An 18,398-nucleotide genomic window follows, 5' to 3' on the forward strand; every position below is an offset into this window, starting at 1 on the left:
AAAGTAAAGGACTTGCATACTAAAAACTGGAAAACATTACTGGAGGAAATTAAAGACCTAAATCCACGCGAAGACATACTGTGTTCATGGACTGAAAGGTTCAATATTGTTAAAAACTCAATACTCCCAAAATTCACCGATACATTTAACACAATTCCTATCATAATCTCAACTGCCTTTTGTGCAGAAATTGACAAACATCCTAAAACTCGTAAGGTAATACAAGGGGGCTGGAATAACCAAAATAATCTTGAGAATGAAGAAAAAGTTGAAGCACTTACACTTACCAATTTCAAAACTTACTATAAAGCTACAGTAATCAAGACGATGTACTGGCATGAGGTTAGACACACAAATTAGTGGAACAAAATAAAAAATCCAGACCTTTCTTATTTATCTAGTCAACTCTGAAGCACGGAATCCAGACATTTATGGTCAGTTTATTTTTTTTCAGAGACAGAGTCTTGCTCTGTCACCCAGGCTGGAGTAGAGTGGGTCAATCGTAGCTCACTATAACCTTGAACTCCTGGGCTGAAGTGATCCTCCCACTTCAGCCACCCCAGTAGCTAGGACTAGCATGTACCACCAAATAAATGTCCAGCTAATTACTTACTTATTGGTACATATGGGGTGTCTCAGTATGCTGCCCAGGCTGGTCTCGCTGGCTTCAAGCAATCCTCCTGCCTTGGCCTCCCAAAGTGTTGGGATTACAGGGTGAGCCATTATAGCTGGCCTGCATTTTTCATAACAGTGTCCATTAATGAATGGACAAACAAAATATGGCATATTCATATAATGAAATATTCAGCTATCAAAAGGTATGAAGTACTAATACCTGCTACAACATGGAATAATGCTGAAAACATTATGCTATGTGAAAGTCAGACACAAAAAGCCAAATATTCTATTTCATTTATGTGCAATCCAGGCAAGGCAAATGTATAGATACAGCAAGTAGATTTGTGGTTGGCAGAGGACAGAGCAAGGGGGAATTGCAAGTGACTTAATAGTATAAGGATTCTCTTTGGAGTGATGGAAATATTGAAATTACTGGTGATATCTGCACATTATGAATCCATAAATATCCTGGATTTTCATACCCTGAAAAACAATGAAGTTTACATTTTGTAGTATGTGCATCATATCTCAATAAAAAAATATGATTCCAATTTTTTTTTTTTTTGAGATGGAGTCCCGCTCTTGTCACCCGCGCTGGAGTGCAATGGTGCGATCTTGGCTCACTGCAACCTCTGCCTCCCAGGTTCAAGCGATTCTCCTGTCTCAGCCTCCCAAGTAGCTGGGATTACAGACGCCTGCCACCATGTCTGGCTAATTTTTATATTTTTAGTAGAGACGGGGTTTTGCCATGTTGGCCAGGCTGGTCTGGAACTCCTGACCTTAGGTGATTTGCCCGCCTTGGCCTCCCAAAGTGCTGGGATTACACGCATGAGCCACTGCACCCGGCCTATGATTCCAAATTTTTAATGTGTCGTATGAGGTTCTACTTGCTTTGTACCCTAATTTCCTCTTCAGCCTATGTTTTGCTATTCTATTGCTTCCAGCCAAACTGGCTAACACGGTGAAACCTCACAGATACACCATTGATTTTATTTCAAGGCCACTGTATATGCTATTTCCTTTGCTTGGGCAGCTAATCTTTTCTTAGCCTAGCTATCTTCAACTCATTCTTCACAGTTTAGTATAATTACTCCCTATTCCCTACTATTAAATATTCCCTTATACGTATTACTTAATACTTATAAGTATTCCCTTATACTTTCCTTTGAAGTACACTTATCTCAGTGCTGGCATAATAGTAAGTATTTGTTAGCTACTGAAATTATAAGTGGGAGCTAAAGGATGAGAACACATGGGCACATAGAGGGAACAACACACACTGGGGCCTATTGGAGGGTGAAGGGTGGGAAGAGGTAGAGGATCAGGAAAAATAACTAATGGGTTCTAGGCTTAACACCTGGGTGATGAAATAATACGTACAACAAACCCCTATGACACAAGTTTACCTATATAACAAACCTGCACATGTACCCCTGAACTTAAAAGATTAAAAAAAAAAATTATTTCTAACGTCTCTTCCAACTTTATAAGGTTCTACTCTCTTCACCTGGAACTGTATCTTTAACCAGGTCCAACAGGTGAAAAAACTAATAAGATGGCCTACAAAGTCATTATACACTAAGGTTTTAAAAAGGAAAGGGCAAGGATATGGTCATCTCATTACAGGCAATGCCCTAGCTGTGATTTGGGAATCAACTCACCACTCTCTACTTGTAGTTGATGAATCTGTTTTTCAACCTCTTGCTAATTAATAAGAAGAAACAAACAAATATACAACTCAAAAACCAAACACATTGTGTTTTGGAGAAAGCATTTGGATATCTGAAGAAAGCTTTATCTCAGATAACATGACTTCAATCTTCCTATCATTGAACATCAAACCACAGATGTGAAATTAATTAGATCAAAGATACACTGCAATGTTTTCTTCCCTTTTTGTGAAAACTAGCTGGCTGAAAAGTAATTTTTATGATGGCTGGCTTTCTGACAGTTATAATATTTGGAATAGGTGAGTTAGCTGTTACTAGCTTTTTGTAAACACAAAAATTTAAAACATCTACAAACTATGAGAATCACCTTAAAATTAGGACAGTTGGAGCTTTTTCCTCATATGCTTCAAGATTTAGATGGAAGACCTCAAATATACTTTCTTTTCATGGTGGAGTTTCAAGTACTTATCACCCTAGATGCATTCAGTCACTTGGGGACTTCTGATAGATGGTGGTATTAAAATCTACTATAGATTTGCAGTAGATTTTTATCTATCTTAGAGTAGATTTGCTTTCCCCTAGACCATGCATTCTCAAAAGGAGTGACACTGCCCTAAGAGGGTGAAAATTGGTTCTAAGGCAGGGAGGAATGAAGAAAATCTCCCTCTTTTTATGCATAAATCACAGATACACATGATATATAAACATATACAATATATTCATGACACTAAGACATTAAAATTTCGTGTGGGGAGGAGGGTCAGGGAAAAAAAAGCCTAAGAAGATTCCTTAAAGTTGTGTAATGAAATAAAGGTTGAGAAACAATGCCCCAGACAGAATACAGTGATACACAGTTAACCTTTTTCAGAAAAATATTGTCATTTGTGCTAGCATAACCTGGAAAGGAATCATCAGATAATTCATGGCATTTCATAAAACATTACACCTCTGTATAGCACACACATGACATGGGCTGTTAAAAGTTGGATTACCTCTATAATAAGTGTTTAAGTTATAATGCATCTCAAAATAGTAATATCTAGGATAAATTATCTTCTGCTCTTAAAAACATGCCCAACTTTGGCAATCTTCAGTTCTCATTTTAGATTAGATTTGATGTATTCTGGTTTACTTTTGTCCCAAAAGTTCCAAAATAATGTAGTAAATAGTTGACTACTCTCATGTTCACTGATCATTATATAGCAAGTCCTCGAATACCATCATTTTGTTCAATGTTTTTGTTATATTGCTGATGAGGAAAAAAAATCAATTTCTGGCTGAGGACACTGTATATGTGGAGTTTACACATTTTCCCCATGCCTGCATGGGTTTTCTCCAGGTACACGTTTCTTCCCACACTCCAAAGATGTGCATGTTGTTAACTGGTGTGTCTAAATTATTACAGTGTGAGCATGAGTGAGTGTATGTGGGTGTGTGAGTGCTCCCTTCAACAGAATGACATCCTGCCCAGGGTTAGTTCCTGCCTTGCACCCTAAGCTGCTGGGATAGGCTCTAGCTACCTGCAACCTTGAACTGGACTAACTGGGTAAGTAATTATCTTGTTTTTATTAATCCATCTTAAATGTATATATAGCTTACATGTATTTCAATGTTTAATATTAGAAGTGTTTTGGACTTTATTTACAAGTGTGGTGATATTTTTGTGACCAAAAATATGCTGAAGAAATTCTTGTATATATCAGTTAGCCTATGGTAAAATTAGTTTGATTATATATTATTTTGCTTAAAGTTGCAGTTTTCAAGAACCTATTGAACCTATTAAATTAGGCCTTACTATATATATATGATTAACTAGTATCTGCCTACAAAATGTTTATTTATCATCATTAAGTATCTGACTATAACCAATTCTCAGTCAGGTAACAGGAAATTTTAGGCACAAATTAATTCTGAATCTCAGATGTTAGATGAATGAAAATCCAAATATGATGAAAATACTGGCTGGGCACGGTGGCTCATGGCTGTAATCCCAGCACTTTGGGAGGCCGAGGCGCATGGATCACTTGAGGTCAGGAGCTCCAGACCAGCCTGGCCAACATGGTGAAACCCAGTCTCTACTAAAAATACAAAAATTAGCCAGGTGTGGTGGCGAGCGCCTGTAATCCCAGCTACTTGGGAGGCTGAGGCAAGAGAATCACTTGAACCCGGGAGGCAGAGGTTACAGTAGGCCAAGATCTCGCTGCTGCACTCCAGCCTGGATGACAAGAGTGAAATTCCGTCTCAAGAAATAAATAAATAAAATAGAAAATACAAACTAGGCACTAATCATCTCTCATCAGTATAATACAAATGGTTATTCTACAACTAATATTAGTTATTACTGTTTTTTCCTTTTATTCCTAAAAACAACTTAAGAATAAAAGAAGTGTATTTTTTTGTGTAAACTTACTGACAAAGGTCCCTGAATAGGTAAGAAAGTATGCCTGAGTTTCCTTCTTAACATAATACTATCTTCAGCCTACTTTTATTATAAGTGGAGGTGGTAATGAGTAACTAAATGAATTGAAGGGGAAACAACCAAAAAAGAGAAGAAAGGATAAAATCCTAACTATATGAAGGGTATTTTTTCTTCCTACTTGTAGAGAGGGAAAGATAAAAAGAGAGGTTTAAAGCAAGCAAGAGATAGTAAAGCACGCTATGTGAAAACATCTCCTTCACATATTTTATTATTTCCCTAGACAGATTAGTAATTTAATGTTCTTTAAGCATGCAAATAATTCTTAGGAAGCCTTACCTTACGGTGCCTTATATTACTAGATCCACAAATAACAGGGACAAAGTTTCTGTCTATAAAGTTACAACTTACTTGGAGATAGAAGATATATACACAAATAACTGTAATGCAAAGCAAAAATGGTAAGAAAATAGAGCTGACTTACTTCATGGGAAGGGAGGGGCTGGAGAAACCACTACTAAGCTTGGAAATTATGTGATGTTTGAAGGTGCAGATGAGTTCTGAAGGATGGTTGGGAATCCCAAAGAAGCTGACAGAAAGTATATATGCAAGCATATTTGGGGAACACGTCCAGTTTGGATGCAGCACAAGGTTTATGAAGGGTAACAGTTGGAGATACAACAGAAAAGACAAAATGGGTAAGGATCATGAAAGTTTTAGACAGCAATGAGTACATATATTATTCAATAAACAAAGGGGAGTGTCATAATCAGAGCCATACTTTTGCAAATGTTTTATTAAATATCTATGTTTTGGTGATATAAAGGTGAATACAACCAGCAGCTCTTGACCTGTTAGGGGTGTGTCAGTTCTGGTCCTGTTTGACCTCAAACACATTCTTGACCTTTCTGTCGCTCTCTACTGTATGACACAAAGCTTGACTCTACATAGGCAATGTTCCCCAAGCTCTTCTGTCAGCCTGCTACTGGCTGGGCTCAGTAAATAGGAAGCACTGGTGGGAGGCTGGAGGGCAGGAGGAAGCAGCCATATTTTTCCCCCATTCCCTTTCTGCCTCAGTAGAGTCTCCTCTATGACTACCACTCCCTCATCAGACAAGTCTTCCACGTCCCGCAGTCAAACCAGCCTCTTGGTTGCTTCCTCTCTCTCTATCCTTCTCATTAGCATAGTGGCTTCCTACTGTTGCTAACCACTGAGATGCCTTAGTTGTAAGCTGCTGGGCGTCTTAGCTTTTCTCTCACCAGTGTAAACCAATTCTCTCATTAAATCTTTCCATGTTAAATACTCAGAATGGTTTCTATTTTTTTTAATGCATGCTGTCTCATACAGAAGGTAACAAATCTATTTAAGAAAACCTTTACAGATGATAGTTTTGGGGACTCCCAGAACTCTTGAAGCTTGTCCATTCATCCATGACTAAGACTACTTAATAAAACAAAAAACCAAGTAAGTTTCAAATTGGGAAGATGAAAAAGTTCCAGAAACTGATGGTAGTGATGGCTGCAGAAAAATGTCAATATAGTTAACACTACTGATCTGTACATTAAAAACAAACAAAAACAACAACAACAACAAACATTGTTTTGGGCTTTAAGAACTATACATTTTTAAATGGTGAATTTTGTTAGTATATTTTATCAAAAAAAGTAAACACACAGCTACAATAAGACATGATAAGGTTGTAACAGAAGTACAATGCTATGGCAACATTTAAGAAGTACTAATTGTACTTACTGAATGAAGTTTCAGAGATCAGGCATGACCTGAACCTTGAATACAAGTGTACTAGGAAGACAAAGAGAAGTAGAATACATATAAGAATATTCAAAGAAACTTCAATTCGTTTGGCATGTCTGCAGCATAAAGCAGATGTTAAGCAGTTGAGATCAAGTTGGAGAGGTAGGTAGGATGAGTTCCACAGAGCACCTTGAATAAATGGATAAAAACTGAACTGATGGCCCAGAGTCAACAAACACTTTGATGTATTCCGGCCCACACAACATTTTGTAAAATCCCAACAAGGCAATAAGGGCTACTTAAAAGTGGAGTAGTGAGATGCAAAAGTCAGAATGCAGTATCCTGAAGGATAAAAGTTAAGTGAAGAACAGCAACTAAGTGGAATTCATTGTTCTTTGAATAAATTTGACTTGTGAAAGGGTGACACAGAACATAAGACAGAATGTTCTGTTTAATGGGTGTCTAATGTCTAGTGGGGTCCAGAAAAGTTTTTGTGTGTGTGTTTAAGAGTAAAAAAAACCTAATTATCTGAACACTAAGGGGAGAAAATTTACTTCTCTATGTTCAGCAATTGGCATAGTGTTTGGAACATATTAGGCACCCAAAGATTTGCTAGAAAAAAACATTATGAGGGGGCCAATAACAAGAGGAGCTGAAGATGGGGAGGGGGTACTGATAGGAGAAGAATCATGAGTAAATAATAAACCTGATATGAGAAAGATATACACGACACATATCTATTTAAGATGTAAAATGATAAACGACAAAAGTAACAGCATTAGGCATGGGGAGGCTTTTTTGTATTGTATACTCCTGCCCATTTGAAATTTTTAGTAAGAACAGAATTATCTCAACTTTCAGAATAAAAGGTATAGTGTGAACGCTTCAGGGAGATTTGTAACAACAGTAAATAGAATGAATTGCAAGGACAACTGTCTGGGAAGCAATGACAGAAGTCCAAAAGAGAAGTAATGGCAGGCACATTGCGGGATTGGTGGCAGTGAAAATGGAATGTGAATGACAAAGATTTTTAAGATAAGAAAACCATGGCTGGCGTTTTTTGTCCATTAAATGAAAAGCAGGAAGTCAGCAGAGTAGCTGGTTTGTGGAGAAAGAATACTCACAAATTGATATGAATTATTTCAATTAGAAAATGATACTGCTTTCTTAGGACTTTCTTAACTAGGGGTGATTGTGCCCTCCAGGGGACATACTAGCAATATCTAGAAACATTTTCCCTGATCACAACTGGGTAAGGGTAGGGTGGGGAACCGGTGTCCTACTGTAATCTAGTGAATAGAAGCCAGGAATGCTGCTAAACATCCCACAATGTTTGAGCACAGTATAGCTCCCCACAATAAAGAATTATGAGGCCCAAAATGTTAACAGTACTGAGGCTGAGAAACCATGTTTAAGACTATAGTTACCGAAACTCAACTAGATTACCAAACTGCCAAAACTCAGAATTCTTAAGCAAAAGATTAATCAGACATTAACAAAACATTAAACTTGTCATTAAGTTTCTTCAAAAATGGATGCTGGAACCATTTCCGTTTAACGTTTCCTGCAAAACGTGCTTATCAAGAGCCCTGCGCAAATAACATTTTTGTGGACAGCGCTGGGCATTTAAAAGAGGCACAAGACAAATGGGTTTTCCGAACAATAAAATAATGGTAGTAATGGCTGTGAATACTATGGGAGGTTTCATCACAGACGCTTGCCATTTACTTTTAGGGACGTCGCATACGACGTCCGTAAATCACTGGCTCGGGTTTTGAGCTTTACGTGGCTCTCGTCCCCTGTAGTACGATCCTCTTTATTCTTTCAGGGGACAAACAACAACAAAACCCGTCTCTCACACAGACAATACACCCTGACAGCCAAGTGACCCACAAACCATCCCTCCTCAAATGAAGGTAAAACTAGGGCTAGAAAACGTTCAACTAATTTAAGGCAATTAACCCTCTGAAATTTTTTGCTGATCAAACAAATACGAATTGCTGTTTTAAAATATGCAACTGGCATTTCACACCTCTACACTGGACGACGTATTGCGTGGAGGATGGAGAAGGATGACCACCCGTACTCCCAAATTCGTAGTTATAAGGGCGGGTTATTAGAAGGGCGTCAGGAAGGTCTCCCTACAAAGATGGGGGGGCCGGGGAAGTCCCTATTTGCCCTATTTTGGTCCCAACACTGAACCAAGGAAAGTGCGCCCAAGGTTGAAGCACACGCAATCCGTCCGTCATGCAGACAAATGCTCTTTCAGGTGTCCTAATTAAGTGTGGAGGCCTGACTTTCCCTCCGAATCCGCCCCAGGTGTTCCACCCCGAGCTTCCCCTCGGCCTTCCCCTCGCCACGCAGTCTCTGAAGAGAGGAGCATCTACATACAAAGAGGCTTGAACTGCTCAGAACCTCCGAATGACGAAGAATCACCGCCAGTCTCAACTCGTAAGCTGGGAGGCAAAACCCCAAAGCTTCCCTACCCAGGGAAAACCTTTGGCCTCAAAGGTCCTTCTGTCCGGCATAGCCGGGTCCAATAACCCTCCTTCCCGCGTCCGCGCTTACCCAATACAAGCCGGGCTACGTCCGAGGGTAACAACATGATCAAAACCGCAGCAGCAACCACAATAAGGAACAAGACTCAGGTTAAAGCAAACACAGCGACAGCTCCTACGCCGCATCTCCCGGTTCCAGTGGCGGCACTGAACTCGCGGCAATTTGTCCCGCCTCTTTCGCGTCACGCCAGCCAATCGCTTCCTCCAGAGAAAGAAAGGCGCCGAAATGAAACCCGCCTCCGTTCGCCTTCGGAACTGTCGTCACGTCCGTCCTCAGACTTGGAGAGGCGGGGATGAGGAGGGTGGGGATGACGACAAGGGCGAGGAAGATGGGTGAGAGCCCCGGAGCCCGAGCCGAAGGGCGAGCCGCAAACGCTAGGTCGCTGGCCATTGGTGGATATGGCGCAGGCGCGTTTGCTCCGACGGGCCGAATGTTTTGGTGGAGTGTTTTGAGCGCGGAACCGCGTGATACTGGGTGCGCATGGGCACATGCGTGCTCTGCCGCTGCTCGGCCTTGCTTCTTCCTCCAGAAGTGGGCGCTGGGCAGTCACGCAGGGTTTGAACCGGAAGCGGGAGTAGTTATCTGCGTGGCTAACGGAGAAAAGAAGCCGTGGTCGCGGGAGGAGGCGAGAGGAGCCGGGGTCTGCGCTGCAGCCACCGCCGCGGTTGATACTACTTTGACTTTCCGAGTGCAGCGGTAGGGGCGCGGAGGCAACGCAGCGGCTTCTGCGCTGGAAAATTCAGTCGTGTACGACCCAGTCTGTTCTCTCCCCAGACCGCCAATCTCATGCACCCTTCCAGAGCGGCCCTTGACTCCTCCCTCTCCTCACTCCATCTTTCCTAGCCTCTCCCCGGGTTCTCAGCGGACTTGGCCAATAACCTCCTCCTTTTAAACGCTCTGAATTGAACCCTGCCTCCTGCGCATCCTCTTTTCGTGTCACCTTAGGGTTCAGATTTAACTACGCCACTTGACTAGTCATCTTTTGATCTCTCGTGTTTAGTACTTTTAGTCAGCGAGCATTTATTGATATTTCAACTTCAGCCTCGCGGTTAAGAGCTTGGGCTCTGGAATCGGAATTCTGTTAGTCGTGTGGCCTCTCTATTGTCTTGTGAAGATAAGTGAGATAATCTTGACCTGTGGTGAGCACTCGTGAGCGTTAGCTGCTGTTTTTACCAGGTACAGATAAGACAACTACAGTGGATGATAATGTATGTGATAGGGGAGTACTCTGATGGTAGAGGAGTGACTTTGGTTCTCTGCAAACTCAGCCTGAGACTATCAATTCAGTTTGTGGTGAGACCTCGCAGTGTTACCTTGGCAGATGGTAGAAGCCTTCCAGATGGAAGGAAAAATGCGTGTAAAGGCACAAAGTGTAGAAGGACCCTGAAGCTCCTGAGGTCTGGCATTGAATGAAATATATTTTGTGGGTTTTCAGCTGCTGAAGTCATAGGAATGGATGAGACCAAGAAAACAAAGCTGTTCTTTGAGGTATGAGCGGAGGAAGAGCTATCGGGAGACTTTCGAAACAGTCATAACGGAAGGGAATATGATCATTGCTAACATTTGCTGTGTTTCAGGCACTGTAAGCATGTATATGGGTCCTTATAGGGACTCATAGAGGTAGGTACTAGTATTGTTTTTCCTTTTATCATTGAGAAACTGAGGTTTGACTGGTGAACTTGCTCTAGATTATACAGTTTGTAAGTGGCTGAACCAGGATTTGAACTAACACAATCTGACTACGGAGGCCACTAGAAAAGAATGGCATGCCAAGGGCAGAGTTATTTCTAGGAAGATGGGATATAAGCGTCATTGTCAAGTTCTGTAAAGGGGTCAACTTGGTTGAGATCTAAAAAGGAACATTGAATTCGTCAATTCAGAGGCTTGTAGGAAGTAGGAAATCTTTATCTTTTCATTTGAACCTTGAGTGGAACCTAGATATTCTGGATTAATGTATAAATGAAGTTCATCTTTATATGGTGACACTCATACTCTAGTTGACTACCTAATAGTTCCTCTGCCTTCTTTCAGTTCTGTCAACATACTGTGTTCTTTAACATTGTAGAACCCTGTGGCTATGCTAGTCTCCTTCCCTGAAGTGTTGGTCCTCTAGCCCTTTTTTTGATTGGCACCAGTTAGTTCAGATCTTGGCTTTATTATAAACTCCTCTGAGATATGTTCCCTGACAGTTTATCTGAAATGATTCTCTCTACAGTTATTTTCTATTACTGTATTTTTGTTTCCTCAGAGGCATACATCACAATTTGGAATTACGCATTGGTTTATCAATTTACTTGTTTATTGTCACCCTGCTGCCCAGATATGACTCCATGAGGGTAGGATTTGTATCTGTTTAGTTCATTATTTGTCTAGTTATACCTAGTAAATATTGTTCGCATCTATCAGTTAATGAACATCTTCTGTTTATGTAGATAATACTGAACTGTTTTGTTTTCTTCAAAGTAATCATTAAGAAACTGAAGGTAAGAAAAACAAGTTCAAGGAAGTCACACCATGGGGAAAAAAAGTCAAGTTTAGGGCTGCCTCTTCCGGGAAGTGTCAAATCTTTAGTATATTTAGGAATAAAGATGCCAAACCTTATGGTTCTTTGGATATTGCTAAGGTATTTTCATTGGTTAGATTACCAGTTTCATTATCCTTATTGACTCAAGACGGCTTTAAACTGAGATTGAAAAAGTAAGAAGATTCCTAGATAAAACCATAAGGAATGGAAAAACAAAAATGATAATACTTGTCCACAGGAAGTATATAATCAAATGAAAAGAACTCAAATAACAATCTGTAATCTATAGCAGGGTAACGCGGAGGTTGTAATAGTGTTGGGGGATGGGGGAGGTCAGAAGAACCACCAGTGAATACAAAAGGAGAAGAGAATCAGAGCCATCTGCTAATAAAATGGGTAGTCAGCTCTTTTTGTTTTGTTTTGAGACAGAGCGAGACTGTCACCCAGGCTGGAGTGCAATTGCGTGATCTCAGCTAACTGCACTTTCCGCCTCCTGGGTTCAAGTGAGTCTCCTGCCTCAGTCTCCCCAGTAGCTAAGATTACAGGCACATGCTACCACACCTGGTTAATTTTTGTATTTTTAGTAGAGACAGGGTTTCACGATGTTGGCCAGGCTGGCTGGTCTCGAACTCCTGACCTCGTGAAATGCCCACCTTGGCCTCCCAGAGTGCTGGGATTACAGGCATGAGCCACCACGCCTGGCCCTGGTAGTCAGCTCTTGCTGAGAATATTCAAAGACAGGGCATTCATTTTGTAGGAGACATTCCTTCCTTTATAGAAAGATTGGACCTGGTCTCTTAGTTCCTCCCAATTTTGAGATTCTGTGAGATTGAATCGGGGCAGAGAAACATACTTGATCTTGAAAGATTAAGTAGAATTTAGATGGATGGATAGCAGAAGGACTTTCCCTACCTTTTTACATCTTGAGGTATAGGTATGTGTAGGTATAATATACATAAATATATGTATTTTTTCTCTGTTTACAGACATTCATAGTTTAATAAAAGAAACTTTGTATTATATAAAGGTTTAGATCAGAACTAGTAAAACAGAATGCTGTTTCTTTTTTTCTCTTTTCTATTTTACTTTAGGTTCTGGGGGTAGATGTGCGGGTTTGTTACACGGGTAAATTGCATGTTGCTGAGGCTTGGTGTGCGAATGATCCTGTCACTCAGGTAGTGAGCATAGTACCTGATAGGTAGCCCTTCAAGCCATACCTCCCTCTCTTTCCGTCCCTCAAACAGTCCCCAGTGTCTGTTTTTCCCATCTTTGTGTCCACGTTGAAATGCTGTTCTTACTACATTTTTTTGAAGGACATCAAAAGAGAGTTTGATTATATCAGAAGCCCCCAAAAGAAGGGAGCTACTACAGTGGAATCAAGGCATAGTAAAATATAGTTGATCCTTGATATTTGCAAAGGATACCACCATAGCATAGAATTTCCTTCATTTCCTTTTAGAACAGAAATGTCATTTTACTCCTATTGTTATGTGTTAAATAAGAACCTTAATACCAGTTGAGATGGAAGTGGTAGGCAAAGCTTACTAGCTCTGATAACCTCCTACTTATCAGTTCCAAAGCATGTGTTAAGCCTTTGGCTCAGCAAAATGACATGTCTCTCCATATAAGCAAGAGTGCTTTTTTTTTTTTCTCCTTTGAGACGGAGTCTTGCTCTGTCACCAGGCTGGAGTGCAGTGGCGCGATCTCTGCTCACTGCAACCTCCGCCTCCCGGGTTCAAGCGATTCTCCTGCCTCAGCCTCCTGAGTAGTTGGGACTACAAGCACGCACTACCACACCTGGCCAAGAGTGCTTTTAAATAGTTCATTGTCAATGTTAAATCTTTGAGTGCTCATTTCCTTATTTACCTGGCTGTTTTCTATTCATCTTTCATGTCTCAATTTAAATGTCATGTTTCTTTGGTTTCAGAGTATTAAAAAGTAAATATACCTCCCCCCTCTCCCGCCCCAGCAGAGCCTTCCTCTGTTGCCCAGGCTGGAGTACAGTGGCTCGATCTTGGCTCACTGAAAGCTCTGCCTCCCGGATTCAGGCAATTCTCCTGCCTCAGCCTCCTGAGTAGCTGGGATTACAGGCGCGTGCCACCAAGCCCGGCTAATTTTTGTATTTTTAGTAGAGACGGGGTTTCAACTTGTTGGCCAGGCTGGTCGAACTCCTGACCTTGTGATCCTCCCACCTTGGCCTCCCAAAGTGCTGGGATTACAGGCGTGAGCCACTGCGTCCAGTGTAAATTATACTTTTATTTTAATCCTGCTACTACTGCAAGCAAGGCAAACGTTTTTGTGTTACAGCATTGCTTGTACAGATTTTAAGAAAATCTCATTTTAAATACGGAAATGTTAAGAAAAATTATTGTGCCTTTGATCAGAATGTGCCTCTAATTGTACAGTTAAATCTAACTATAAATACTGCAGTATAAAATAATTATATATACATTTTTTCACACCTCTTTCTATATATGCATATATATACATATGTATACCTATATGTATTTTTTTTTACAGACAGTGATGTGTGTTCTGAAATTGTGAACCATGAGTCTAGTACTTAATGATCTGCTTATCTGCTGCCGTCAACTAGAACATGATAGAGCTACAGAACGAAAGGTAGTAAATTACTTAAATTCGATTTTTCCTTGAAGTAAGTGTGATTAGTAACCCATTATTATTTCCTTTTTATTTTCAGAAAGAAGTTGAGAAATTTAAGCGCCTGATTCGAGATCCTGAAACAATTAAACATCTAGATCGGCATTCAGATTCCAAACAAGGAAAATATTTGAATTGGGATGCTGTTTTTAGGTATTCTATTCAAATTTATTTTACTGTCTTTATTTTTCTCTTTCATGTTTATTTCTGTTGTGATATTATTTTTGTGTGTGAGTCTTAACATTTATCTTTGCTTCCTATATATCATTATGCCTTGCATATGAATTTGGCATTTAATATTTATCCAAAACATAATTTTTAAAGGTTGTTCATATAGAAACTTAAAAATTATAAATTATTTCTTCAATAAAATGTTTTAGACATATCTCAAAATTGAGAGAGAATTTCTTTCGTTTTAGTTCACAAGACTTCAGATTAGAGGAAAAAATTATAATAAATGTTTGGATATTACTTTCACACCTTTAAATATTACTCTGATTATAAGTAAATGCCGTGTGTTAAATTGTAATAAAACAAGTAAAAGGAAGATTGGAATACTTGTGTATGAATTTGGTTAGAAACAAAAAATACCTCAAACAATGAAAAAACACAACTGATTGCTGGACAGGAGTGGCAAACAGGGTTGATGCATTTTTACATTGAGACATTATTTTCAACCATGAAGTCCATTTATAACTAGAAACAGATTGTAAGGATTAGGAAAGGTGAATAAAGTATTTTAAATACTGAGAGTATTAAATAAACTAGAAATAACATTTGTAGTCAAGAGGAAGTATGTATTTAGTTGTCCTTCAGTGTTTATGACAGATTCTGTTTTATTTTTAACTCCTATTTGGTATCAGATTGACTTACAGATTTGAATGCATATAAAATGAAACATGCATGCTGTTTTTCCTCTGGTTTTCTAGTTTATTTTAAATACCACAAATATAATTATAACCTGAAGATGAATACTATTTTGTATAAGCTGATCTGGTAGGTCAAATATGCAGCCAGCACTCCCGGCTAGTTATGAATATCTTCTAGGCAGGCTTCATTTAATGGCTAGCAACATTACCAACTGCCTAAGAAAGAGGTAGATCCTGTACAGAATAACAGAAGGAGTTGAGAGAGGATTGAGAGGATCCTTACTAGCATTGTAAGCTTTTAATGACAAATTTAGAAAGCAGGCAATAAAGCAATAGAAAGTCATAGAAGATTAAGGGCTTTGCAGACCAGACATGAAATTGGTCTTGTAGGAGTTAGGCCTTGAAAGAGAGATTTAATTGTTTTATTTGTTTTATTCAGCTGGTATAGTAATCTAAGCAAGGTGGTTTAAAAGTTGCTCTTTGTGATGGCATGGACGGCTTTTGAAATTATTGTAATTTAAGTATTCAACGAATTTCTGAAGTTGCATTTTGTTTTCTTGAAGATTTTTACAGAAATATATTCAAAAAGAAACAGAATGTCTGAGAATAGCAAAACCAAACGTATCAGCCTCAACACAAGCCTCCAGGCAGAAAAAGATGCAGGAAATCAGTAGTTTGGTCAAATACTTCATCAAATGTGCAAATAGAAGTAAGTGATGTTATAAATTATAAATAAATGGCTTAACAGATTACTGTTGCGTGAGTTTTTTTCCAGATCATTTTAAGGACTTAACCATTGCATAAGTTTGTTCTAAATATAATAAGGTAAAAGTTGAGTGCAAGTACATATAATGATTTTTATTTTTATTAAAAGGTAGTTTTTTAGGGCTAGTCAAGTGAAGCAGTGGGACTGGAGAAGGAACAAAGAAATCTGTAACTGGCTGTGATCAATTACTTGTAAACACCACTGCACTCAGGCCAGTCTGATTTTTAATATTACAGGTTCAAATATTTGGGGAAATTTATGCAAGCATAGAATGATAGAAATCTGAGGATTGAAGGGATTTATTTATTTAAGAGATAGGGTGTCGCTCTGTCACCCAGGCTGGAGTGCAGTGGTGTGATGATAGCTCACTGCAGGCTCAAGCTTCTCTGTTCCTAAGTGATCCTCCTGTCTTGGCCTCCTAGTAGCTAGGACTACAGAAGTGCATCACCATGCCAGGCTGATTTTTTTTTTTAAGAGATGTTGTTTCACTGTTTTGCCCAGGCTGATCTTGAACTCCTGGCCTCAAGCAGTCCTCCCCCTGCTCAGCTTCCCTAGTTATTGGTATTACAGATGTGAGCCACCGTGCCCAGTGAAGGAATTAAAAATTACTGTTTTGACTACCCAGTCTTGGATGCCCTCTATACATCCCTAGCCTTTAGGTAGAAGTTCAGTCTTCATGATTGAATATACTTTCAAGGCTTTCTTTTCCATCTTTGGGTAGCATTAAGAGTATTAAAAACTGGCCAGGTGCAGTGGCTCATTCCTGTAATCCCAGCACTTTGGGAGGCCAAGGCAGGCAGATCACCTGAGGTCAGGAGATCGAGACCAGCCTGACCAACATGGCAAAACCCCGTCTCTACTAAAAATACAAAAATTAACTGGGCATGGTGGCTCACGCCTGTAATTCCAGCTACTTGGGAGGCTGAGGCACTAGAATTGCTTGAACCCGGGAGGCAGAGGTTGTGGTGAGCTGAGATTATGCCACTACACTCCATCCTGGGCAACAGCGAGACTCAAAAAAAGAAAAGAATTAAAAACCTGTCTTTTGTTACTGCTTCTCCCTTCTGAGAGTATATCAAAAACTCCTATTTATTTTTTTAGTGTGACGTCCTTAGAGATGTTTGAAAGTAGCCACAGTATTTCCTGAGTCCTCATCTTTAAAGTTCATAAACTCACTTTCTTCAGCTCACGTGACCTAGGTTTTATGCCACTCTCCTTTGAATATTCTTCACTTTAATTGTCTGTCTTAAAGTGTGGGCCTCTACTTACAGGGAAGAGGCCAGAAAAACAGACAAAAAGTGTGGGACTCATTTTTTTTAATACAGGATCTTGCTCTGTAGCCCAGGTTGGAATGCATGCAGTGGTGCAATCTTGGCTCACTGCAGCCTCTGCCTCCCGGGCTCAGGTGATCCTCCTGCCTTAGCCTCCCAAGTAGCTGAGACTATAGGCACGGGCCACCATGTCTGGCTAATTTTTATATTTTTAATAGAGACAGGGTTTCACTGTGTTGGCCAGGCTGGTCTCAAACTTCTGACCTCAAGTGATTTTCCTGCCTTGGCCTCCTGAAATGCTGGGATTACAAGCGTGAGCCACTGCACCTGGCCAGGACTCAATCTTTTAGGTGTATTCTGATCAGTACAGAGTGAAGCAAGTCTTGCTTGTCTTTCATTCTGTACTTTTACTGATTAATTCTAAGATCATGTGAGCTTCCTTGGCTGTCAGAACCAACACTTAACTGACATTTTACTTACTATGATTTGAGGAAAAAAGCAACCCCAAAAAATATTTTTTCTCCTGATGAGCCAAATAGTTCCCATCTTTAACTTGTACAATTAATATTGTGAAGAGTTGATTTTTTGCAGGATCCTGGTAAGCTTTTGTAAGGAAATGGGCTTTACACATACTGAAAAGCTAGAGGCAGAAATGTGTGTTCAGGGACTCCTGGGCTCTTCACAGATAAGGATGTTGCTTTGTGATACCAACTCTTAATTTAAGAATCAGGAGGGTGAGGCGCGCTTGCTCACACCTGTAATCCCAGCACTTTGGGAAGCCGAGGTGGGCAGATCACTTGAGGTCAGGAGTTCGAGACCAGCCTGGCCAATATAGCAAAACCCCATCTCTACTAAAAATACAAAAAATAGCTGGGTGTGGTGGCGGGTGCCTGTAATCCCAGCTACTTGAGAAGCTGAGGCAGGAGAATTGCTTGAACCTGGGAGGTGGAGGTTGCAGTGAGCTGAGATTGTGCCATTGCACTCCAGCCTGAGCAACAAGAGTGAAACTGTCTCAAAAAAAAGAAAAAAAAAAAAGAATCAGGAAAGCCCCCAAATTGTTAAATATTTAGTAGAAGTATGCAGATTATTAGTGAATATTTCAGATTGGTGGTATGAGACTTGAGTCCAAAGAACAATGGTTTAGTCAATTTTCTACCTCCTCTGAGATGCCAGTTTGTGTGGATAGCTTCAACCCCTTGTCAGAGACTCCAGCAAAGACAAAGGAAAACTACACCAAAATATTCTGCACTCATTTTTGCTCTGTGTGGTAGCTTTGTATCCAGTAAAAT

At 39.9% G+C, this 18,398-nt stretch overlaps 2 protein-coding genes across 6 annotated transcripts in view; one reads left to right on the plus strand and one right to left on the minus strand.

Moving 5' to 3' along the window:
• Positions 1 to 9,564, minus strand: part of LOC129008964 (protein NPAT) — a 63,884-nt gene extending 54,320 nt beyond the window's left edge. Inside the window, exon 1 of one of the 3 annotated variants that reach the window (XM_054441533.2) lies at positions 9,028 to 9,564. In XM_054441533.2, the coding sequence (XP_054297508.1) occupies positions 9,028 to 9,064 (37 nt within the window). In that variant the 5' untranslated portion in view covers positions 9,065 to 9,564. The remainder of the gene's footprint in view (positions 1 to 9,027) is intronic. The other 2 variants (XM_054441532.2, XM_063671401.1) reach the window with 2 other exon arrangements.
• Positions 9,556 to 18,398, plus strand: part of ATM (ATM serine/threonine kinase) — a 139,095-nt gene continuing 130,252 nt past the window's right edge. Inside the window, exons 1-6 of one of the 3 annotated variants that reach the window (XM_063671398.1) lie at positions 9,824 to 10,194; positions 10,454 to 10,638; positions 11,267 to 11,354; positions 14,063 to 14,164; positions 14,244 to 14,356; positions 15,636 to 15,781. In XM_063671398.1, the coding sequence (XP_063527468.1) occupies positions 14,093 to 14,164; positions 14,244 to 14,356; positions 15,636 to 15,781 (331 nt within the window). In that variant the 5' untranslated portion in view covers positions 9,824 to 10,194; positions 10,454 to 10,638; positions 11,267 to 11,354; positions 14,063 to 14,092. Of the gene's footprint in view, positions 9,715 to 9,823; positions 10,195 to 10,453; positions 10,639 to 11,266; positions 11,355 to 14,062; positions 14,165 to 14,243; positions 14,357 to 15,635; positions 15,782 to 18,398 lie in introns of those variants that run through there. The other 2 variants (XM_054441527.2, XM_054441529.2) reach the window with 2 other exon arrangements.

This window comes from Pongo pygmaeus, chromosome 9 (genome assembly GCF_028885625.2).
Source record: "Pongo pygmaeus isolate AG05252 chromosome 9, NHGRI_mPonPyg2-v2.0_pri, whole genome shotgun sequence".
NCBI classification, from domain to species: Eukaryota; Metazoa; Chordata; class Mammalia; order Primates; family Hominidae; genus Pongo; species Pongo pygmaeus.